General features: G+C 44.7%; 2 protein-coding genes across 5 annotated transcripts in view; one reads left to right on the top strand and one right to left on the bottom strand.

The window, feature by feature from the left end:
- Window positions 1–6,196, top strand: part of Rim (Rab3 interacting molecule) — a 135,248-nt gene extending 129,052 nt beyond the window's left edge. For all 4 annotated transcript variants that reach the window (XM_089564267.1, XM_089564261.1, XM_089564280.1 and 1 more), the window contains exons 19-21: window positions 200–571; window positions 2,868–3,007; window positions 4,426–6,196. In XM_089564267.1, coding sequence (XP_089420393.1) covers window positions 200–571; window positions 2,868–3,007; window positions 4,426–4,629 — 716 coding nt within the window. In that variant the 3' untranslated portion in view covers window positions 4,630–6,196. The remainder of the gene's footprint in view (window positions 1–199; window positions 572–2,867; window positions 3,008–4,425) is intronic.
- Window positions 6,197–12,877: 6,681 nt separating this feature from the next.
- Window positions 12,878–18,170, bottom strand: part of Oseg4 (intraflagellar transport protein Oseg4) — a 68,297-nt gene continuing 63,004 nt past the window's right edge. The window contains exon 33 of the mRNA XM_089564243.1: window positions 12,878–15,598. Coding sequence (XP_089420369.1) covers window positions 15,418–15,598 — 181 coding nt within the window. The 3' untranslated portion in view covers window positions 12,878–15,417. The remainder of the gene's footprint in view (window positions 15,599–18,170) is intronic.

Below are 18,170 nucleotides of genomic sequence, written 5' to 3'. Positions count from 1 at the left end.
GGGACAAGTAATATGAAACAGAGAATGTGGTCAGGGTCGAAAGAGCTGAGTCAGATGAGTAGACGAGATAGGGTGGCCACAGGGTCAGTGTTTTGTCCTGCAATTGATGTAAGCTGGCTGTAAGGATGACAATGATGATGGTGCAGTCGTGGTGCCGTAGTGAGGATAGAGTGAGCAAGGCTGGTGCGTGTGTGTGCAGGCCAGAAGAAGCGGCTGGGCTTTCGCAAGAAACGGTCGTCGACCTTCAGCGTGCACCGCAGCGAGGAGGTGGCGCCCGAGGAGGTGCGCCACCTGGTGCGGCAGGCCAGCAGCGTATCGTCCGACGGGGAAGGGAGCTTGAGCGGAGACAGCGCCACGTGGCTGCCTTCGCTCAGGCTCACGGCCGACGGCGGCGAGTTCGCCAAGTTCGTCGACAAGCTGGGGCCCGGACAGCTGGTGGGCCGCCAGGCGCTCGCCTCGCCAATCCTGGGCGAGCTGCAGGTCTCCCTCTGCGACCGGCGCACGCACCTCGAGGTCGAGGTCATACGCGCCAAGGGACTCCAGCCAAAGCCCGGCGCCAAGATGCTCCCAGGTACGGTGCTCTCTCGGGACGCTGCTGTTAATGGAATTGAGGGAAATTCTCTGAAACAGCCAGGTCGCATCACTAGTCACCTGCGGAAGCAAAATAACAGCCTAATTACTGGAATAAAAGGGAAAATGGAAGGGGTGGGGAGCCCAAATGGCAGCTAGGACGTCTGTCAGGCCTCATGTTGTCATAGAGCCTCTTTGAATATCATGCACGTAACAAAGAATAAACTGCGAACTTCAGAAGACCCAATAGTTCACAGGCGAAAAAAATGGGCAGGAAGGGGGAATGACCTCACCGTTAGAAGTACATGCATGTCCAGTGAGGCTTGACTCGTTTAGAGTGGCCCTTATTGTTCATGTGATATCATATGGTCCTGCTTGAACTCCTTTTTCTTTTTATAATATGCTTTGTCACCTTTTGCTATTTTGCAATAGAAATTTAAGCACATGAAAGTGAAAGTCTGCATTTAAACCTGAAGAGAAAGCAAGAAAATTTCTACCAATTTTGAAGCTGTTTTCGCCATAGTAGCAGCATTGCTGCCATGAAGCCAGCTTTCAGTTGTCAGGAAATGAGAGGATGAACTTCCAGGTCGGATCAGTGTGCATAATATTGTGCTTGAGAAAGAGAGTGCGACTAAATACTTTACACAACATCTGCCGTAAGAATGCGAGAGGGAAAAAAATTTACTCGCATGCCAAATCTGGTGCTTCAAGGTGCAGGCATGCAGGGGCATAGCCAGGGGGGGGGGGGGGGGGGGGGGGGGCTTATGGGGCATCAGTTTGTCATGCACCGCTGACCAAAACAACCACCGGCGCCAGAAGTCATTCTGGATTTTGTCACCTACAATGTCTTTTTCAGACCATAAAGACATTTTGGCGCGAACATTGCAAACTCGAGTTGGATTTCGTGGCAACGCCCATGCACATGGGGTCACGTAACAAAAGCATCAGTTAGCATCATGATCAAAATTACCATGCAAATACGAAAATTTTGAGGCCATGAATAGCCGATCTTGATTGACCTTGCTTATTGAAAGCCCTGCTCACGCAGCGTTTCCCAACATACACACTCAGATATTGGTTATTTCAACTTGGGGCATCATTCGTGGCTTTTGCTTGTCCTTCTCTTTCCTTTTTAGGTAACTGGTTTTACTTACTTTTTCTTTGAAGCAAAGGAATACCTTTCTGTAATTATGGGTGCAGAATAATTGTTGCCGTGCAGGCAGTTAAAAATACGTACTTTTGTATTGATTTCTACATTATTCCTCTATTACTCTAACCATACGGCGCTGTCGTGACCGCAGCATGGCCCAAGTACATATTGCGACTGCAGCTATCCTAGTTTTGTTCTTGCCTGGATCATCTGTCTTTCCATGTGTAAAGTTTACTGTCTGTGATTGCGCAAGATGTTTATTTGCCTTCTTTAACGCATTATATAGAGTGACTTTTGCTTAGATACACAGATTTAATGAAGACATACGTGTATTATATATCTTATTGCGAGGTTTTGTGTATACATACAGTGACTTTGTTTCCATTGACACTTTTTTGTCCTTTATAATGTTTTATCTTCGCATTTCTAATACTCCATTTTATCTTTGCACCTCTCAGGCATATTTTGCAGAACTCCTCGTTTGTACATGTGCTTGTTGTTGCGGCTAAATTTCGGTGCAATTGCTCGCAATACATGACCGGTGACAGCTGCTGCTGCACAGTACACTCGAACGAAGGACAGCGTCGTTGAGATTTCTTCCTGGCTGTTGCATACGTACAAAAATGTAAAGGTTCTTGAACGACAAAGATTTAGTAAAATATTTGTCCTCTATACTTGCTAATTTCATGGCCTTTACGCTTTTCATATCAGCGGCATGCACTGCTTTGCTGGTTTCGGACTGATATAGTTACAGACTTCGTGTGATATTTTCTTTACTTATTAAATACGCAAAAGTATGGAAGAATTGGTATCAGTTATGCCTGCCACGGTTTCTAAGACATACAAATGCATTCTTTTATTTAAAAAAATACATATTTCACTTGTCTAGACACTGCGCAGCGTTATCTAATACACATTGGCATTATCATTATGGGAACACAGTTCTTATTCTTGCGTTTGATCCCTCCACAAATTCTATGAGGAGGCCGCGCTGCAACATGAGCCCCCCACCCCCCCGAACAATCAGCGTGAAAATTTGTGCTTTTGGCTTTGTATTGACATGAATTACAAATATGTTGCCCTGATATTTATTCACAGAAGCCAAACTTGGTGCTTTTGACAACTCTGATGTTCTGTCTTCTTGCAGCGCCGTACGTCAAGGTGTATCTCATCAACGGCAGAAAATGCATAGCAAAGGCGAAAACGGCAACAGCTCGACGAACCCTAGATCCACTTTACCAGCAGGTGCTAATATTTAATGAAGATTACCGAGGTTGTGTGCTTCAGGTAAGGATACCTCTTACTCCTGCCAACGGTCAATCTGGAGTCTGAGAGCATTTGAAGTTTTCTGTCGTGAAGAAACAGCTTTTGGCTTCTTGTTATGCTGAAAACTGTAAAGCGTAACAGTTCACATGCGAAAAGTGCTTCCTTTTCTTGCTCAACATCTAGTCATTCCGTTTTGGTGTACCTCGACTATATAAAGTTGAACCTACTTTCTCCTAGAAATTTTTCACTCTGGGAACATGCCAACTGGCAGAGCATACAAGCGAAAACACGTAAACTTGTGAATGTGTGAGAATTACTAGCTATCCTGGACTCCTGAATAAAATGCATGATGATTATAATGCACCCTTGCCCCAAAGACGTGACTTTGCTGACTAGATGAACATTGCTTGATGGATGCAGACTCTTATGTAACAGATTCCGACCTGACGTCTATTTACGTGAGTGTATCTCATGCTACCCAAAACTGGCAAACAAAAGTTCTTAAACTACTTCAGCTTTCAGTTGAAAAATGTGAGGTTGAAAGAATTCTCTCCCAGAAAAATACATACAAAACCTTAGAATGCCTAACATAGATAGGGCAGTGCTGGAAATGTATAAGTAAACAGAGACTGTTAGTTAGACTTCTTAAGGCACTGAGAAAGACGTGACTGTACACTCAGCAGCAAAGGTATTTAGTGTGCAGTTGTGAGAAAATTCAATGCACAGCAAAAGTTTTAAACAGGTCACATTGAATGGAAACAGCAGTACCCATATTCGATATACTGCACTTCTGATCTCATCAATCTCTTCTCAGGTTCGACTTCTCCATGTTGCACACTTTCTTTTGAGCGCTTTCGATGCTATAGCTGCTGGTTGTAATGACGTCATCAGTGTCATCCAGTGCCTTGATGATCAATGTCAACCTGTGCCTTGAAGAACTGTGGTGACAACTGGCCAGCTTTTGTAACAACTTTGCGGATGGCATTGAATTGAATGAGGTTCAACATGAAGATTATGCATATGGCCAAAACTGTGCAAGGACTGTGAATAGTAATGTTGTAGATAAACATTAATGTTGCCATTAATGAACAGGCTAGGGAGTGAAAACTAACTGAATGTTTGCCTTGGAATGTCAAGCACATTTTAACTCTCTGCCAGTGCATATCTAAAAGCAAGTAATAGAGCCGGCTACAAAACGACTGACTGCAGCGACTGACATGTTCCACTACTGTACATGAGACCGTGGGATCAAATCCTGACCATGGCAGCCACACTTCGATGGGGCAAAATACGAAAACGCCCATGTGTTGGGGGGGGGTTGTCAGTGTAAATTAGGCCTCCCCTGTCCCAAGCATCCGCCAACAGACCATAATCATAGACTGTTCAGAACTGCTGAGCACTACAGCCAATCTTTAACCTCTCGTGACCCTCCTCCACAGGTGACGGTGTGGGGCGAGTACGGGCGCATGGAGAAGAAGGTGTTCATGGGCGTGGCTCAGATAATGCTTGACGACCTGAACCTGACCAACATGACCATCGGCTGGTACAAGCTCTTCCCGCCTTCGTCGCTGGTCAACGTGGCGGCCGCCGCCTCCTCCTCCTCGCAGGGCAACTCACTCGCCTCCATGGACAGTTTCGGCTGACGACGACACACGCAGCCGCGGGACGCCAGGCGGCGCTCGTGGCGCCACACTACAGCGACGACGAGGAGGCACTGCGGCGGCAGCGCCACGGGCGGACACCGGCGACGACCACGAGCGAGGAGTGTTCGCCGCTGCTGCCGTCATTGTTGTGACTGTGAGCGGACGCACGTGGAGGGACACACGGCTGGGGCAGAGAGAGACTCTCTTTCTTCTCTCCGCAGCTGGCTCCAGAGGTGCAGAAGGAACCGTACAAAGGAGAAAACAGAAATGGGAGTGGGAGGCGGAGGAGGTGCGGCGGCGGCGTCGTTGCTGCTGCCCTCGCTCGGCTCCCCCCACCCCGCGTTCCCGCACTCCCACCGCCCTCGCCCCCAAAGTAGAAACAAAGAGACACAAGCGCGGGCAGGCAGGACCCCCTGCCCGGCCACTGAACAAAAGAAAGACAACGCCTGGCAGAGAGTTCCCTCTGTGCGGAAGGAAGGGAAACGCCACTCGCACACACGTACACACACGCGCGCGCGCAGGAGACAAAAACGAGGAAAACAAAGCTTCGAAAGAGAGAGAGGGAGTAGGCGAGGAAGCAGCAGCTGTTTTCTGCAGCAAAAGATGCTCAGATACAATAGATATATAAATACTATACATACTTGCGAAATCACAAGTTTCCAAGCATGGTATCTCTCTCTCTCTTCTTGTTGGCTTTCTGTTGACTTTGTAAATCTCTCTTTTCCCACATTTTGTTCGCTTTTGTCATTCAGTTTGTTTGTTAGATGCTCTTTATCGGTTCCTTTTGAAAAACGGGAGGGATGGAAGCGAGTTTTACTTTAAAGCTTCTCTCAAGTCTCGAGGGAAAGTGCCTGTTATGCTCTGTGCATACGTCTGTCTGTATCTTGTGCTGTTTCTATAGGATGCCTAGGAAAAAGAACTGTCCATGTACTAACCTGGTGGAACCGCATGCGCGCATGGGCTGGCAAGTGTCATCACTCATTGTTGATCACCACATCATCTTGTGAAATACGATATATATATATATATACATATATATATATAAACACACACATGTAACACATGATGCTGTTCTCGGCTATTATTTCTGTTTTCTTCTGTTCCGTTTAGGCGTTGTTACATGACGGCTGTTTTAAGAAGTCAGTGCTCCAGCATGTCTTTTCTTGTTTTGTTGACAAGTGCTGTTGCATGATGCAAATGTGGGGAGAAAAAAAAAAAGGTTGTTGGTTCTTGTGAACTGTTTCCTAATCAATACCATGTTTTCTTTTTTGCACGTGGTTGCTGTTTTCTATTACGACACGAGACGACGACGACGACTACTGACAACATAGACGGCTCTTTCCGTGATCATTTCATTTCTCTCATTTCCTCCTCAAATTATTGCCACCAAACGAAACAGAAAAAAAAAAGATACAAACTAGTTTTACTTCGCTTCTTACAGCGCGACATCATGCCTTCAAATTTTTTCACTTCTGTAGAGGCTCCTGCTGCGGCAGTCTGATGTTAATAGTGTATCTTTCTGCATATAGGCTTGGCCCACGGAATAAACCCAAGGCTTCTAAGCTCATGCTCTGAATTGTGAGAGTAGTGTAAGACAACAAAAAACCAGCTCTAACTGCTTTGTTTGCTTGTTGTTGTAGTTATCTTGTTACCATGCAGCAAAAATGAGCCAGCATGGATGGGAGGGCAGCATCCTCTGGTTCGAAAGCAAACGGGCTGGGTTCTTTGTTTACTCACTTTGTTTTGGGGCATCTATCTTTATACCTCCACATTCCGACAGGCATTAATGGGGACTGTTATGGTTTTTCTTTCCTGATGTGACCTTAATGCTTCCTAGCATCATACTGCTATAGTATTACTATCACATTTCACTCTTCTACAAATACTGTTACTAACGTCACTGTTATGAGAAAATAGCAAAAGCTGGTGAATCAAACAATGTGTACAGTTTATCTTTCTTTCTTTCCCACAAGTGCGACTTCTACCTCATCGGCAAGCTATGATTTCAGAACGAATGATTAAGGTAATAAATGAAACAATTTGCAGTAGTCCAGGAAGCACAAAAGATTCAACAAGTACCGTATTTTCCGATGTACAAGACGCACCCTTGTATAAGACGCACCCGCCATATATGAAGGCTCTCATTGAAAAAGTTGGTATATAAGACGCACCCGTGTATAAGACGCACCCGTGTATAAGACGCACCCCAATTTACCCACTTAGGCTAGTGAGGGTTAATTAAACACGCTTGCTCGACCATCGCGAAATGAACCATGGATGGACTCATCTGATCGCATAAAAGCTCCGTAGAGCTAAATAAAGTTATCCTACCTACCTACCTACCTACCTATCTGTGAAGTTCTTGGTTTATGGTTTATGGGGCTTAACGTCCCAAAGCAACTCGGGCTATGAGAGACGCCGTAGTGAAGGGCTCCGGAAATTTCGACCACCTGAGGTTTGGAATTTCACATTACTTTTGCTTGCGCCTCCGAAACGACCGCGTGTGTGCGATTCTGGAAGTCGTCATCCCCGCCGTTTCATGATAAAGTTCACCTAAAAAAAGTTGCGCACGGCGGTCCCCGTATTGAAGTATTAACCGTGTTACTACCGCATCATTGGTAGTGATATTTTTTAGGTGAAAAAAGCTTGAGCATGAACCTGAGCAATTTCTGAATTCGCAAAAAAAACCGAAAAATTCGCATATAAGACGCACCCTTGTATAGGGCGCACCAGCAAGATTTTTGAAAAAATAAAATGCGTCTTATACACCGGAAAATACGGTAGACCTGTACATTGCACTCCTCTAGTGAAACACCACGCTCTATGCATTAGTGCACAGAGGCAAGGTGGAAGCAATGCGTACAGGATGAATCAACCACATTTAAATTATGCAAAGAAGTGTAACTGCCCACAGGACCCTTAAAAATGGCACAAAAATGAAGGAAACAGAGTCTACTCATAGTTGTAGGAAGAACCCCCCCTGAGGCAACTTATAAATTCTGCAAGCAAAGAAAAAAAAATTGCTGACCCGGTATTGTTATCCAAAGGACTGCATGCAACTGGCAGACTGTAACCCCATACATTATATAAATATTATACATACATATATATAAATATATATATACACATATAATATACATAAAAGATGCTCTATGCTTCTGCAGCCAAATTTGAGAAAACTGAATGAGTATCGCTTGTCACACTTTTTCTCACGATTACGCGTGAAGTTCTTCCATATCACCTCATAGGTTGTCCTTGAAGCATCTTTTTCCGCTGAAAGAAGGCAGCATGTTTGCTCGAACGTGTAAAAAAAAAAAAAGGAGAGTGAGACGAAGAGAATGTGTTATTTTACGAATAACCACAAGTTGTGCTTTCTCAAGCTTCTGTCGATAGCTGGGCGCGGTTACAAGAGTAGTGCAAAACTCTACCTTTTGTGCGACAACTTAGTCTTTTATTCGTTACTTGTTTTCTTTCCTCTTTGAAACTTTTCTTTTCTTTTATTCCTTCCTTTTCCATTTCTCTTCTTGCTTTGGGCTTACTTAGTGTGCCCATGAGAAAGAAGGAGAATACATGGATATTTGTGATATAAATATATCCGTGTGCCGTGTCGAGAAAAAAAATTGTGGAAAAAAAAAAAAGGAACACTCGGTATAGCATTGGGACTTGTGGTGCAGTGATGTTACTGATGCATTTTGTATACTGTACCAATACAGTTTGCCTTTTTGATCTTTAAAAGCAGCCACGCGTGTTGCAGTGTGCCGTTGATTGTTTTCCCTCGTATCTATACAACGCCTGCCTCCCTCTCAGCACAACGTCGTTGTATGGGAGAAGGCACAGACAGGTGAGTCAACATTATGTTTTAGGGCTTCACACGGCTGCCGTGCTGAACCGATTACGCCCTAGCCAGGAAGGTCATTTGTGCGCCTAAAATAGTAGACCCCCCCCCCCCCGTTTATGATGTTCCGGTGGGGAACTCAGAGTTTCAACAGTGTCTCATCACAAATACATGGCACTTTTGCTGTGCAATGCGCTTGCTTAGGAGCAAAGACGGGGATTTCTCTCCTTGAGTGAGCATGCCTTTAGTGCAGCACTGTAGGACCCAAGGACTGATTTTAGGTCTTTATGAGAGGCTCAATTTCGTTTCGCGATACCTGCTCTCAAAAACTTGCAGTATGTTGCCTCTGAACATATTTTGCACAACAGAGATTCAACAGGATGGATAAGCGGGCGAGTTGGTGATACATAATGCAAAAAAACAGCGCGAACAAACGGGGACGAGACGAAGAATGCACAGGAACAAGCGCCGACTCTCAACTAAAGTTTAATCACAGGAAACACGCTTATAAAAGGAAAAAAAAACAAAAAAAAAACACCAAAATCAGAACGCATGTGTTACTATGTGATGTCCAGATATGCAACCTCACAGTCACGCAGGAGCAGGGATGGTTTGCTGACACACAATCTTGCTTTCTTTGCCATGTTGTACGCCTCGATGATTTCCCTGGTCAACTGGTCGGGGTGTTTGTACAAAATGTCAGTAAAATGTATGGACGGAAAACATGATTGACACTCTCGGCAATGATCAACTAGATTAGTGACCAGGGAAATTATCGAGGCGTACAACATGGCAAAGAAAGCAAGATTGTGTGTCAGCAAACCATCCCTGCTCCTGCGTGACTGTGAGGTTGCATATCTGGACATCACATAGTAACACATGCGTTCTGATTTTGGTGTTTTTTTGTTTTCTGTTTCCTTTTATAAGCGTGTTTCCTGTGATTAAACTTTAGTTGAGAGTCAGCGCTTGTTCCTGTGCATTCTTCGTCTCGTCCCCGTTTGTTCGCACTGTTTTTTTTTGCATTATGAACAACAGAGATGTCTGGAGCCAGTCTATGAGTGAGCATGCACACGTACACACATATGCACTTTAAGATGAAAGACTCGCCAAGAAAAATGCCATGGATGATCACAAAAAACCACAACATTTTTGATGTTTGCAACAGGCTAACTGGGCAATGCCAAAGCTGCAATGTACAAAAGTTGAGCACAGAAGGGGAGCGCTAATTCACTGTGCAGAAAAAAGATGATCCTTTATCAGCTGACTGGAAAACAAGATGAACTACGTGTTACACAGACGAGAAACTGCGTAACTCTCTTGCAAGCTCATTTCATGACTGAGAACAAAACAGACACTGATCAAAGTGAAGGCATGTACAGAAACAGCACACAGGACTACATCCTGGCTCTACTCATTTCATTTCTCCTGCCTAATCATGCAGCTACATGTTTTCTGGCATGACCAACTGGCTTAAACCTTTGACGTGACTGTGTACACAACTGTGTATAAAACGAACTCGCAGCATTTTCTGAGAGTGGGCTGCACCTAGCAGTGATTTCTTTGTTTCAGGTGAACTTCATATCCTTCACCTCGCAAATAACCTGTTCTTTTATGCCATATAGCAAAAGCAGTAAATAATATTCCGAGAAACAGTGACCGGGGTAGCACATCATCCAGCATTTTTGTGCACCTTCGAAATAGGAATTATTTCCGCGATCCTTCGGATGTTTACTTGATAGGTCCCGGCATTTCGATGTTGCTATTTTCAGCAGTTATGACACTTTGTACAAAATCAACCGCTAGTATTCAGGCGCTGCAAAACTAACCTAATTATCATTCTTAAGGTCTGAGTACATTATTTAGACAAAAGAAATATATCATTTCAATGGAAAACAAAAAATAGCATGTCAAAGGGTTAAGAACACCTCAAACACTGATGACAGGCAAAAACTGCAGGCAAAGAAAAAAGTGCACAACTCCGTTATATTGGCTGTAGTGGTAAATTAGCTTCAGAAAAATCGATTGCTGTTCTAGCTGGTGAAATGCCGAGTGTAGCATTTGAATGCCAAAAATAACCGCAGTCGTGGCCTAGTGATTTGGGCGCCCGCCTCAGCTGTAAGAGGTGGTTGGTTTGAAACCGCTGGATACCGTATTTTCCGGTGTATAAGACGCACCCTTGTATAAGATGCACCTGCCATATATGCAAGCTGTCACTGAAAAAGTTCGTATATAAGACGCACCCGTGTATAAGACGCACCCCAGTTTACCCAGTTAGGCTAGTGAGGCTTAATTAAACACGCTTGCGCGACTATCGCAAAATGCACCGTACCTGTGAGCAATTCTTAAGCAACGCTAAGTGATCAAAAAAGGAAACACTCACGCCATACCCGTCCACGTTTTAGCAAAAAAGAAAGAAAAAACAATACAGCTCCCCATATGTCCATAACAACATTTTATTTCTACTTGAAACCTTCGAAGTCTTCATCTTCAGATGCCCTATCAAAAGGTTCACCCATTTCTGGAAGCAACTCGGCAGAAACACGCACTACGTACGCGGAGCAAAAAAAGTTGCAAAGGGTGACTAAAAAAGAACGCCGGCTTATCTTGACAATGGCGAGAAGCGCGATTGTCACCATCTTTTGGCGCTTCTCATTACTTTTGCTTGGGGCCTTTGAAACAGCCGCGCGTTTGTGATCCCAGAAGTCGTCATCCCCGCCGTTTCATGATAAAGATCACCTAGAATGTCGCGCACGGCGGTCCCGGTATTGAAGTATTAACCGTGTTACAACCGCGTTATTGGTAGTGACATTTTTTAGGTGAAGAAAGCTTGAGCATGAACCGGAGTAATCGATGAACTCGCGAAAAAAAAGATGAAAAATTCGCATATAAGACGCACCCTTGTATAGGACGCACCAGCAAGATTTTCGAAAAAAAGCTGCGTCTTATACACCGGAAAATACGGTACTCACTAGTAAAAATACGGGTACAAGCGTCCTTTAGTCTGGCACCCGGCTTCCTTAGGGGGTGTGCACTTGAAAGAGGCTCCACAAACCCCGTTGCGTCCATACGGGGGCAAAACCAGTTTCGAATACCAACAGGCTGCACAGGCGGTTCATGATTCAGCTTATGAAAGGGCCACAAATGGGCTTTTACTGCACGAGGTGGATTTAGGGTTGTTTGATGGCGCAACAAATCACTGGCTCATCAATGCAACGGTTTGGTCCAAGACCCTTTTCCCAAGAATTTCACCCCGGAAAAGCCGAGCACCAGGTCGGTGGAAATCTTGTACCCATAAGGAAACCGGTGGGTACCCGGCAGCACCGAGGATCAAACCCAGCACTTCCTGAATCCAAGGTGGATGCTCTACCACATCGCCACTGCTCATTTATATCTGGATGTAGTGGTATGCATAAATTAGCTTCAGAAGAATCTGTTGCTGGTCTAGACGGTGCAAGCGTGGAATTTGAATGCCAAACAAGGACACATTCAACTAGATATATGAACAGTTATGCACCTCGCAAGTGTCCTTTATCGTGAAAAAACTGTTGACAGAACAGCAAAATTCTCTGTTTCAGCAGTTGCCACTGATGTTTCAGTGAAACGCTATGCTATAGAAAATTTTTACCTTGAAACCTTAATTTGTACCTTTGCATGAGATGAGGGACAACAAAGTTGATGTAGAAATTGTAATCAGTGCCACACTTGCTCTATAAAGTATTTGCATTCCTGAAATGAAACAGGAAATGAACTTTAAGAAACTACAAGGACAGCGGAAAGGTTTGGTACCTTTTAGACAAGTACAAAATTCGCAATTATAATGTGATTGTTCTGCATAATTTTGGTTGGTTTGGTTTGGTTGGTTTATGATGTTTAACGTCCCAAAGCGACTAAGGCTATGAGAGACGCCGTAGTGGAGGGCTCCGGAAATTTCGACCACCTGGGGTTCTTTAACGTGCACTGACATCGCACAGTACACGGGCCTCTAGAATTTCTCCTCCAAAGAAATTCAACCGCTGCGGCCGGAATTGAACCCACGTCTTTCGGGCCAGCAGCCGAGCACCATAACCACTGAGCCACCGCGGCGGCTGCATAATTTTAGGTATTAGTTTTGTCTAGTATGAACACTATGTCAGATTAACATTCCTCTGAATTTTCAACATCCATCTGTTTTATGGCTGCTTGTGCAGAGAGAGATAATGCATCAAAGGCACCACTTTAAAGTTGTTAAACAATGGGACATTAAGCAGTACATCTTTTATTTCCGCCCTAGAAAACAGAATTGAAATTGGAAAGCAAGATTTAGAAAATTTTGCAGTCTGGCTAATTAGTGAAACAGGGAGTGAAGGTTTTCTCTTAACAAGACGTACACTATTCTACTGATCTGTTCCAACAGTCACACACAAGGGCAAAGAATTTGGTGAAGAGAATTTTAATTCACCGTACAAAATTCTTTCGTGACATGACAGTGAAATAAATTGGAAAGGTGTGATCAAGTATGCATGCAAAGCACTTAAAAAGCGATCAGCCACAATTTACAACTGTGTCATTTTCTTGCTTTGGAAGCACTCATTAAACACTAGTAGCTTCACATGAAACACTGCTAAATCACTCTTCTTGCCCATATAGTATCTGTTTTGTACAGAGTGCATCCTAAAGAAAAATGGAGCAGGGGAGATCATTTGTAGAAGTCTTGTACAGCTTTGGTCTCATAACATAGCTAGCACCGGAGTGATAAAAGGGACACGATAAGCGCAACATCTTGATATACGAGAGCACCGGGTTCTACAAAATCATAACATCCCTTCACAGCGAACGCACGCTCTCATTCCCATTTCGCTAACAAAGGCATTATTACATACTGACATACAACTATTATACAAAAGCGGCAGCACACTGCTAGATATCTACATGCATATCTGATGCAGTGCGGCACTTAAGGCACAATACTGCAGTTTCAAGCACTCTCTCTGATGCTGCTGACTCAAGAACTTGGAAAACCAACAACAAAAGAGATCCTCCGTAAATCATGGATAAAAAAAATAAAAATCACATTTGCACGAACCAAAATTATGCAATAAAAAGCACAACACACATGCATACACGTGGTAAAGCACACAGTATCCAACAGTGATGACAGAAAGCAAAGCAGAAAAAAATAAATGGCACTGCATTAATGAAAATTTGTGCAACCCTTTCTCCCTTAAAGGGTCAGTCTACTGAATTTTATCGACCATATTTTCTTTGCGGCAACCGATAGCTCTTTACTCAAATTACCGTTTAGCCAGCTGTGGTGCCAAGGAGTGCGGTAGAACATTTTAAAATAGAATTTATTAATGTGGGAACACATCTGTATGAGATGGTAGTCTCATCTGGCAACCATCTGGATTTCCGCCGCACGGCGACAAACATGGCGGCGCCCGTCGAAGCCGGACCTCTCGCTTCGGACTGAATTCTCGTTGTTGCTGCCTTTTTCAGTGCGTTCACTGGCCATAAATGGGGCGCCTGTCTTTCGCTTCGTCTCATCTCGCCTATAAGGAAACATATAAGAGATAAATTTGCTTTATTTTAATAATTAGAGTGACTATTCTGCCGCTCCTAGGCTTAAGTGGAGAGTCGGTTTGTTTACAGCAATGGTTCCCGTCCTGACGACCAGATGGCGCCACTATAGGCTGAGTTTATTTTTGCGTCTCTGCTAGCATACGCTGAACTAAAAGTGGGAATGTGCCTGCGTTTTGCGTACGTGTAACTATAAATATTCATGTGATTTACAGAAAAAGCGAGCGGTACGCCTTCTACAGTTTACTAGAACAAAACGTGCGTTTCTCTGACATTGAGGCATACAAATGGTACATAGTATATTCACTTATGCTTCTACAAAAAAAGACTACCACTTTCTTGAACAAAATGAACGTTTGGGGTCGCCACCATGCTTTTTTACGCGACTTTTAACGCCGAAATAAAATATAAATTCCTGCCTAAACCGGGCGCAGTCCCCTCGTTATTGATGTTATAGGGTAACAACTACCAGAATATGCCATACACTCATCTCGGTGAGTAGACTGACCCTTTAACTTTCACATTATTCTGAATTTTCTTAGCTCAAATTTGTTTCTGCCATCTATGACAACATATATGTTGAGTGGTCAGATACGGCACTACTCCGTTTTTTGAATAGCAGTAATCAAATATAGCACCATATAATGCATTAATATATACATACCCCAGGGGCTCCCAAACTGCATTCAATGGACTGCTTTAAAGAAGATTGTAGCATTACAACAGCATGCAAATCAGGCGAGGACAGGACAGGCACTACTCCTGTCATTTCATTTCCTGTGTGTTATATTAAGGCTACATTCTTCTTTAAAACATGTCTGACCAACTGACCCCTCAGTCTACATTGTCAAAATTCCTTCCTTTGAGTGCTGCTCAGGTTAACCAAGCACCTATATATCCATGCATGCCTTGACCCCCGCCTTTCCTTTCCCCAACTTATTTTTGGACTGACCATAGTGGAAATGCTTACTGCGGACTGTTTTCATCATGTAGCTAGTCATTATTACTTGAATATGGACTGTTATTAAGGAGCCATATGACTGCATGCTCTTTTTTTTTTTCATGCATGTTAAGCAAGAGGAGATGGAAGCCAAGACATGCAAGGTTCCTCAGCACCTGTTGAAAGTCACCGGGATTCCCTGAGGCTAAAAACGTCAAGAACCCCAACCAGAGATCGCATGCTGCCAACTTACCGCAGTGCACATCCACTCCTATTAGTATATCCTTTTTTTTTTCCACAAAAGACACTACAATAACTGGAGATCATGTGGTATTAACTGGCTATGCTACATATCGAACATTTTTTTTTTATGTAAACACTTTGCATAAGGTACTATGTTGTATCTAAAAGTGTGTCATTCAAAATAGCTTGCAATACAGCCCACAGAGGGTGGCCTCTATGCGACACTTGTCTTGGGCGCGTGGCACAGGGGACAGCTGTGTCGGTGCACGACGTCCTGCCTGTGGGCACTGTGTCGGCACAGCGAACAGGTCCACTGCTGGCTCGGCTCTCGGAGGACTCTGCTGGTTGCAATGCACACGGGCAACTTGCTCCCGCAGCTTGAACATGTCGTGGTCCTTAAAGTGCACAAATGAGGAAACATCCTTTTTTTTTCTGCTGTATTTCTGTATTTTCTGCCGTGATGATGATGACGACGATGATTTTTTTCATCCCCGAGGCTAACCGGCTTTGTAACGTGATGAAGATACTGCACTAGCGTAGGGGTGAATACTGCACTAGCGTAGGGGTGAACAAGCGATACGTGGAATTTCAAACCAACTTGTTAAATGGCCTAGCTCATGTTCCCATCGCTGAGGAAAAGAATTTGGTGGTGGCCCGCATGATGAGCATAGCTGTCAGTCACTCATGATGATTCAACTTTAACGGCACGAGGATCATCATCATCATCATCAGGACAACGTAGCCAAAGAGCACCACGGCTAACGTGTTTGTTCTGCATGAAGAGGGGTCCAGGAATGCTTTTTCCAAAGCAATTCGCCCCAGAGAAGCCAACGACCAGGTCACCAGACCAGGAGAAAGTTGGTACCTACTGGAAAACCAGTTGGTACCTGGCACTGGAAATCAGACACAGTGCCTCCCTAATAACAGGAGTTGTCAGTCACTCAGCTGGCAGGGATTAAACTGCAAGTTCCTTTCTGTGCGTATGAGCTGTCATGCATCCTAACTCGCTGAGTGGACTACTGAAAGGGTTTTACAAAAGGCTGCAGGCATAGTAGTGTGCAAAAATATGACAAGAAGATTAAATGGAGCAGAACTCCATTATAGTAAACTCAGATATACCGTATAAACGCGTGTAAGGGCCGCACCCGTGTATGGGCCGCACCCCGTTTTCCCGAAGGCAATGTTTAAAAAAAAATAAATCCGTATAAGGGCCGCACCCGAACTTTCCATGACCCAGGCGGGAATAGCCTTCTAAATGCACGCGCCGTGGCCTCCGCGATCGGCTCCGGCTGCGAACAACGGTGCGCTCGATCGCGGAGCGCTTGATCGCGGAGGCCAAGCACGCGCACAAGAGCTTCCAAAAACCGTCCATGGATGGCGCCCGAGGCCGCAGCCATCATCATCGTCAATTCCCCCCCCCCCCCCCCCCTCCCCCGCTTCCGCGACTTCCCGCTATCTAATCAGCATCAGTATCGCCAGCTCCAGCCTTTTATGGCGGATTAGCGCATTCGCCGTAGTTGTGGCTTTCGCGTGCTGCCGCCGAGTAAGCACCTTATCAGCTACACGGCTGGGAGTTAGCTCTCGAACGCGGCAGGCGTGCGGGCAGGGAACTCGACGCCGAGAAGTGCGTCCGATGACCGTGCAATCAAAAGGGTGCCTTGAGAAACACAAGCTGCAAAAAACGCGCTTTCCGAGGCGAGCCGTGCGAGTTTCCCCGAACTGCTCTGCTAGTGATGGAAATGCGAACAACGGCTACGCGTTGACAGCGGACATGCTGCGCGGCTTTTTTGGGATGAGCGTGCACCAGAATAAATGCCGTTCATTCCCTGATTGCTGTGTTTTTGCTTAAAAAAATTTTTTTTTTTTTTTCTAAATCGCGTGTATGGGCCGCACTCCGAAAATTGGCTCCCGAATCTGGAAAAAAAAGTGCGGCCCTTACACGCGTTTATACGGTAGTCAAGTTAAACCACGGTCCCATTTTGCCTTCCATACACGACTGTACAAGAAACATACAGAAACAGTATAGGCCCTTTGAAATCGGCACTTGTGAAATCATAATTCTCTTTGTTTTTCTTCTTCACAGAATGCTGCATGGCACTGAGGGCATGCAAGGCAAGTGTAAATGTAAAAACAGAAGCAGCAGCCATTGCATACAAGCTTTATCTGGTTCCAATTTAAAATGCACCAGATAAAGTATCAAAGACACGGTGGGCTCACTAACAAGCTGGGCACACTGTCGCTCATACAGGATCCCACCCCCAACCAAAGATGAGCTTGGTTGTCCCAATGCTTCTAGTACAAACGCAGTTTCGCATGCAGCTTCAACATGAGCAAGTGCACGATCAGCGACAGAGAACCCTGTTTCTGTAACGCTCGTTTTTTTTCCCGAAAGAATATAGGAGGCACTCCACCAACAAAAACACGACTTCGGCGACCATTCGCCAATACTCCAACTGCTTTTTACACACCACATGATCGCAAGGCCCAGCGACCGTGGCACAACAAAAATCTGCAATGGCTTGCGCCACAGCATTGGCAACACCTGCCATTGCTCCAGCAGTGAAGACCTGCTACGGCATGCTCCAAGGCACTGGCTCCGGCAGCCAAGCATGCAACTTCACATCCTGTGGGCAACATGTTTTTCTCTTTTAATTGTTTTGCATAACTACAGGTTTTCCCACTGAATTTGATCCTAGTGCCAGTGGAAACAATCTACGCGCTGACTGATATAATCTGCGTGCCATGAATTTAATCCGAGTGAAAAACATTTAATCCACGCGCCAGCGCATTTAATCCAAGCGCCAACTTAAACAATGCGAGCGCCAACCAATTTAATCCCAGTGCCAACGCCAATAATACGTGCGCCAGCTGTTTTAATCCAGGTGGCAACAAATTTAATCCACACTCGAAAAACGATTGCTGTAGAAGACTCCAAAGCATAGAACACGAATGCCAGGAATAAAGATG

The sequence above is a fragment of the Amblyomma mixtum genome, chromosome 1, assembly GCF_055824585.1.
Source record: "Amblyomma mixtum isolate Tamu chromosome 1, ASM5582458v1, whole genome shotgun sequence".
NCBI lineage: Eukaryota > Metazoa > Arthropoda > Arachnida > Ixodida > Ixodidae > Amblyomma > Amblyomma mixtum.
The sequence above is the reverse complement of the archived record's forward strand: the minus strand, read 5'-3'. Positions and strand labels throughout refer to the sequence as shown.